Genomic DNA, 5986 nt, shown 5'->3' with positions numbered 1-5986 from the left:
TAGTTAACCACTTAGAATTAATAGTGTAAGACTCTTCAAATCTTTGTAACAATTTACTATGGTGTATATTCAAAGAAAGGGGAAGTCTTTGAAAGCACTGTAGACTTCAGGAAGACAGTTTTAAGACTCACTTAAAACAAGCTTCATTACATATTGTTAGTATGGTTAGTAGGAAAAACTTACACTGAGTTAGGCTTTGTTTTATAAAACTCTATAAAATTTAAAAATTTGAATTATGATTTAAAGATCATAACACCTTATGTCATTTATATTAAATATTGGCTAATACGTTTGATACACTAAATAAAAAGGGAAACTATGTAGAATCTTTTAAACATTATCAAAAGTAACTGTGGAACTTGCATTGAAATTTAAAATGATATTACTTAAAATATGGATTGTAAGTTCTTCTGATTTTCATGGAAACAGATTTAATCTTGACAGGTGAGTTGTTTTTAGTCCATGTACCCCACTGAATTCCAGTTCCAAGTAATTTTCTAGGGAAGTGATAAATGCCATTCAGATTTGCTAGGCCACATTGGTTGAACCACCAACCAGTTTTGTTATTGAAGTGGCTGCAGCTCTTCACAGACTGCCCATGGACCAGGCATGCAGGACGACAACCATCATTATCAACATCTGACGTGCTAAAAGGCATTGCATTTTGATTATCTTCCTTTCTGAGGCCCCGGAACGCATCACCTGGATGAAATAGATATATAGATATATATATATATATATATATTTTTTTTTAATGATTAAATTTAAAGACACTTTTCATTCCTTTAACAGACCATAATAAGCCTATTATGCAAAATCATTGCATCTAAAAATAAGGCTTAAATTGTTTTTCTACTATTTGTCATGTTAAAATCTTTCTTCCAGATTGTAATATACCAAAATCTGGTGATGAATTCTTCAAAATGATAAGCATTGTTAAAGTGGATATATAATATCACGTTCACCCATCTGCATCTTTGTCTCATGCATATCCTGTTCATGGTTTATTCACTGCTTTGATGGGAGAACAAAGTGAAAACAACTTTGAAGGGAACTCATATATATAAGTGGATATATATAAAAATTTATATATATATAAAACCACAACCACAAATGGAAGTTTTGGCTGTGTAAACAGAATCAGATGGTTTAGACAAAAATAATGGAGCTCTGGTAGCATAGTGCCTAAGGCACTTGACTTCTAACCAGAAGGCTGGCGGTTCAAACCTACCAGCCATTCCTTGGAAGGAAGGTTGGGCAAGCTACTTCCATAGTGATACCACCTCAGAAACCCAAGGAGGGGTCACTATGAGTTGAGTCAGACTTGATGGCACATAACAACAACAGCATACTAGTCATATTTCAGAGAAAGTAATAATTTAGATTTAGTTTAAGTTAACTGACTTAATTTAATTAACTAATTAAAAGAATTTAGAGTGATGATTTAAAAAAAAAAAAAAGTTGCTTACACCTAATAGGTTTTCAATCCTATTGCCATTTTATATCGCTTTAGATAGAGAGGTATAACCAAAAAAAGCCACTGCCGATGAGACGATTCTGACTCCTAGCAATCATATAGGACAGAGTAGAACTGCCCCATAGGGTTTTCAAGCCTATTAAGTCTTTACAGAAGCAGGCTGTCACATCTTTCATTCTCAGAGCAGCTGGTGGGTTTGAACCTCCAACCCTAGAGAATTTCATTAGCACCAGTGGCCTATCCACTATCCCACTCCACTGATTATTAAAGCCACTTACTGACCTTCAATGGAAAGAAATGCCACATTTCAGGTGTTTGTCAGAGAAAATATAATCTTCCAAATCATACAGAGCAATACTTCTCAAAAGTTCTAATGAGAGACAATACCTATTGAACATTGCCTGAATTATGTGACCATTCTATAAATACTCTTCCCTGAATAAATCAAGTCATCAGAAAGATCATGCATCATATTGGCTTTTCACAGTATTAAATTCAATAACTTATTTTTAAAATATAATGCATAGGACTGTTTCCTAAGAAATAGCCTAAATAGAATCTCACCACTGTGTTTTCTCTAAGAGTATAGTTGGAGAGTATGCTTTGTTTTCTCTGAGAACTCAGAGAAATTTCTCTCAAGTTTTAGAATCAAGAATATTTATGGTTCTCATCAGTGTTAGATTACCCAATAAGCAAGGTAAGCATGAGCTTATTTATGCTTTGTTACTAATCTGCAGTGAACAATTTCACATTTTTTCACCACATCAAAGATTCTGCTTCTAGGTATGGCTGGTATCTGTGGCTTTCCCAACCCCACAGCCCCTTCTTACAGAAGCAAAGCCTCTTTTCAAATTTAAAGTCCCTAACAGGGACAAGTACCCAGTAAGCAAATTAAGTACAGGCTTACTTACTTATAAAGATGTGGTGAAATTGTTCACTAGAGATTAGTAGGTAAGCACAAGTAATTCTGTGCTTACCTTATTTATTGGTTAACAATCTGGCCCTGCTTTTCACAGAATAACTAAGCAGCTGAAAAGCTCAAATTTTGTATTTCTTTTTTGCTGAGAGCTCAAAGCCAAATGTGCGGCCTACCTCTACCACACACATGATCACTCTGGTTCTGTCTGTTTCTATCCTCATATCCCACTGACTATTTTTTTGTTAGTTGTTTTGATCGTATTAAGTGATCAACAAATAAAGCTATTTAATAAATTTTTTGGAAAATATGTAGCGTAAGCCATGGCAAAATCTAAGGGTTCTGTCATGAAAAAAAAAAACTTCTGACATTACAAATCTTATCCTCTAGTAAGAATATTGAATATACCAGGGACTTCCAGAAGAATGAACAAATTTATCTTGGAAGAAGTACTGCCAGAATGCTCCTTAGAAGCGAAAATGGTCAGACTTCATCTCCTGTACTTTACTCATGTTATCAGAAGGAACCAGTCCTTGGAGAAGGTTATCGTGCTTGGTAAAGTAGAGGGTCAGTGCAAAAGGGTAAGACCCTTAACAAGATGGATTGACACAGTGGCTGCAACTATGGGCTGAAGCATAGCAACAATTGTGAAAATGGCACAGGACCAGGAAGTCTTTTGTCTTGTTGGACATGGGGTCACTATAACTCAGAATTGACTTGACACCACCTAATAACAACAATAGGAGCTCCGGTGGCATAGTGCCTAAAACATTTAACTGCTAACCAGAGGGCTGGCAGTTCAAACCCACTAGCCACTCCTCAGAAGGAAGATTGGGCAATCTACTTCTGTAGTGTCACTATGAGTCAGATTCAACTCCATAGCAGTATGTAATAACAACAATAATTAGATCCAGTTATCTTTCAGAGAATCCTTACACAAACTTTTCCTAACATAGTATGTTAATGTTTCCAACCCTAAAACAAATGAAGATCAGATTTATAAAGCTACTGATAACAAAAGTCAATAATAATGAAAAATAAAAGTAAATGAAGTATTCAACTTCCCCCAGAACTGGGAGTCATCTGAACAGAACAATGTTGTAAGTTGGGGACTATCTATATTTTAACTCTAAGTTTTTACCTACATATCAAGATTTAAATTCCAGACATCATTTAATATCCCAAGCCTAAGCCTCTCAGATTTCATAGATGTCAGCCATATAGACAACTCTCCATGTTTTGTAATTTTCCTACCTCTGTGCCCCTGAACTGGTGGTATAGTGGTTAAAGCTTTTGATTACTAACCAAAAGGTTGGTGGTCCAAACCCACTAGATGCTTAGTAGGAGAAAGATGAGGCAATGTGTTTCTGTAAAGATTTATGGCCTTGGAAACCCTTTCAGGGAAGTTCTACTCTGTCCTGTAGGGTAGCTATGAGTCAGAATTGACAGCACTGGGTTTAGTTTTTTGCTTTGTTGCCTTGACTGCAAGCTGCTTCCTTTACCAATATTCATATGCCAAAAGGCTGTCCATTTCTCCAAGTACAAAAAAGCTCAACTGCAAATGTGTCAACAAAGATGCCACATTCCATAGAATGTGGATACCTGAGCTCAAATTTAGTGAATCGGATTCTTTCCTCATATAGCCCAGCTTCTCGAATAATTTGTTCAGCATACAGACTGAATATAATGAAAGGATACAACCCTGACACAAACCTTCTTGATTTTATTAAACCACTTGTTCTGTTCAAATAACTGATTGCCTCTTAGTCTACATATAGATTCCAAATGAGCACAATTAAGTGTTCTGGATTTTCATTCTTCTCGATATTATTCATAATTTCACACACTTGAATGCCTTTGCACAGTCACTAAAATATCTTTCTGGTGTTTCCTGTTTTCAGCCAAATCCATCTGACATCAGTAGTGTTATCCCTCATTTCATATCTTCTTCTGAATCCAGTTTTAATTTCTGGCTGTTATCTGTTTACAGATTTCTGCCACTATTTTTGAATTATTTTCAACAAAATTTTAATTGAGGATGATACTAATGATGTTGTTTGATAATTTTCTCATTCTGTTGGATCATCTTTCTTTGGAATGGACCCAAATATGACTCTGTTCAGTCAACTGACCAGGTAACTATAATCCAAATTTCTTGGCATAGACAAGTGATCACTTCTAGTGTTACATCTGTATGTTGAAACATCTCAGTTGGTATTCTATCAGTTTCTGGAGCTTTGTTTTTTGTCAATGCCTTCAGTGCAGCTTGGACGTCTTCCTTAGGTGCCATTGGTTCTTGATCATATGGTACCCCCTGAAATGATTGAACATCACAAATTCTTTTTGGTATGTGACTCTGTATTCCTTCTGTCTTCTTTTGATTCTTCCTATATCATTCAATATTTTGCCCATAGAATCCTTCAATATTGCAACTCAAGCCTTGAATTTTTTCTTCAGTTCTTTCAACTTGAGAAATGTTCAATGTGTTCTTCCCTGAGATTACATATGGAAAATTGTAAAGATATAAAGTACCTCAAAATCAAGACATGGTACAGTGATCACAGGACAGTTTCAAAATCCAAGACATGGTCAATTTTCTCAGTTTTGTTATTAATAAAAAACAAAACTCACTGCCATCGAGTCAGTTCTGACTCATAGTGACCCCAATTGGGTTTCCTAGGTTGCAAATCTTTACAGAAGCAGACTGCCTCATCTTTCTTTCACAGAATGGCTGGTGGGTTCAAACTTCTGACCTTTTTGTTAGCAGCTGAATACCTTAACCACTGCACCACCGGAGCTCCTTACTATTTATGTTATCACATACATGTCATATGTTAAAAGAAAAGCATTTTATCTTCACTTTGTATTGAGTCAGTTATACTTAAATTTTAGGAGTAAAACCTTACCAGCATTTCCTGAATACCGTCCTAAATGCATTTTAAAAAATCTTGTTTCATCCTCTAGCCAAAAATTATCATATGATGCATATGCTGATGTATCATCTTCAGATTCCAAAGCCACATACAGCATAAAACTGGTATTTTTCTGATTTACAATATAAAAAATCTTTTTCAATCCTAGCCAAAATTCTCCTGTAAAAGAAGATACTTTGTTTTAATATATTTTAATACAAATTAGAATAGCTCTTTATTATTGAGTGTTTGATGTTGCTTAAACTAGGAATTTTAATGTTTCAGAAAAGACCAAAATGGATGTCAGAAGAGACTCTGAAACTTTCTCTTGAAAGTAAAGTAGCTAAAACAAATGGAGGAATTGATTAAATAAAAGATCTGAACAGAAGATTTCAAAGGGCAGCTCAAGAAGACAAAGTAAAATATTATAATGAATGTACAAAGACCTAGAGTTAGAACACCAAAATGGAAGAATACACTCAGCATTTCTCAAGCTGAAAGAACTGAAGAAAAATATCAAGCCTTGAGTTGCGATATTGAAGGATACTATGGTCAAAATATTGAGTGATGCAGGAAGCATCAAAAGAACATTAATGGACAGGGTTGGCAGACAATGGGCCTCTCGAAGAGTATGAAGGGATGGACACTGGGAGGAGGTAACTATGGGGAGGAAGTGGGAGG

The 5986-nt window shown here is 35.3% G+C and overlaps 1 protein-coding gene across 1 annotated transcript in view; it reads right to left on the bottom strand.

Moving 5' to 3' along the window:
• Positions 1 to 382: 382 nt before the first annotated feature.
• Positions 383 to 5986, bottom strand: part of ANGPTL5 (angiopoietin like 5) — a 39116-nt gene continuing 33512 nt past the window's right edge. Inside the window, exons 7-8 of the mRNA XM_007946026.1 lie at positions 5300 to 5485; positions 383 to 702 (exon numbers count right to left, since the gene is read on the bottom strand). Of these exons, the coding sequence (XP_007944217.1) occupies positions 383 to 702; positions 5300 to 5485 (506 nt within the window). The remainder of the gene's footprint in view (positions 703 to 5299; positions 5486 to 5986) is intronic.

The sequence above is a fragment of the Orycteropus afer genome, unplaced genomic scaffold (assembly GCF_000298275.1).
Source record: "Orycteropus afer afer isolate SDZICR_OR568_19922 unplaced genomic scaffold, OryAfe1.0 scaffold00147, whole genome shotgun sequence".
In the NCBI taxonomy this organism is placed as follows: Eukaryota; Metazoa; Chordata; class Mammalia; order Tubulidentata; family Orycteropodidae; genus Orycteropus; species Orycteropus afer.
Note: the sequence above shows the minus strand (reverse complement) of the source record. Positions and strands in the feature narration are given on the sequence as shown.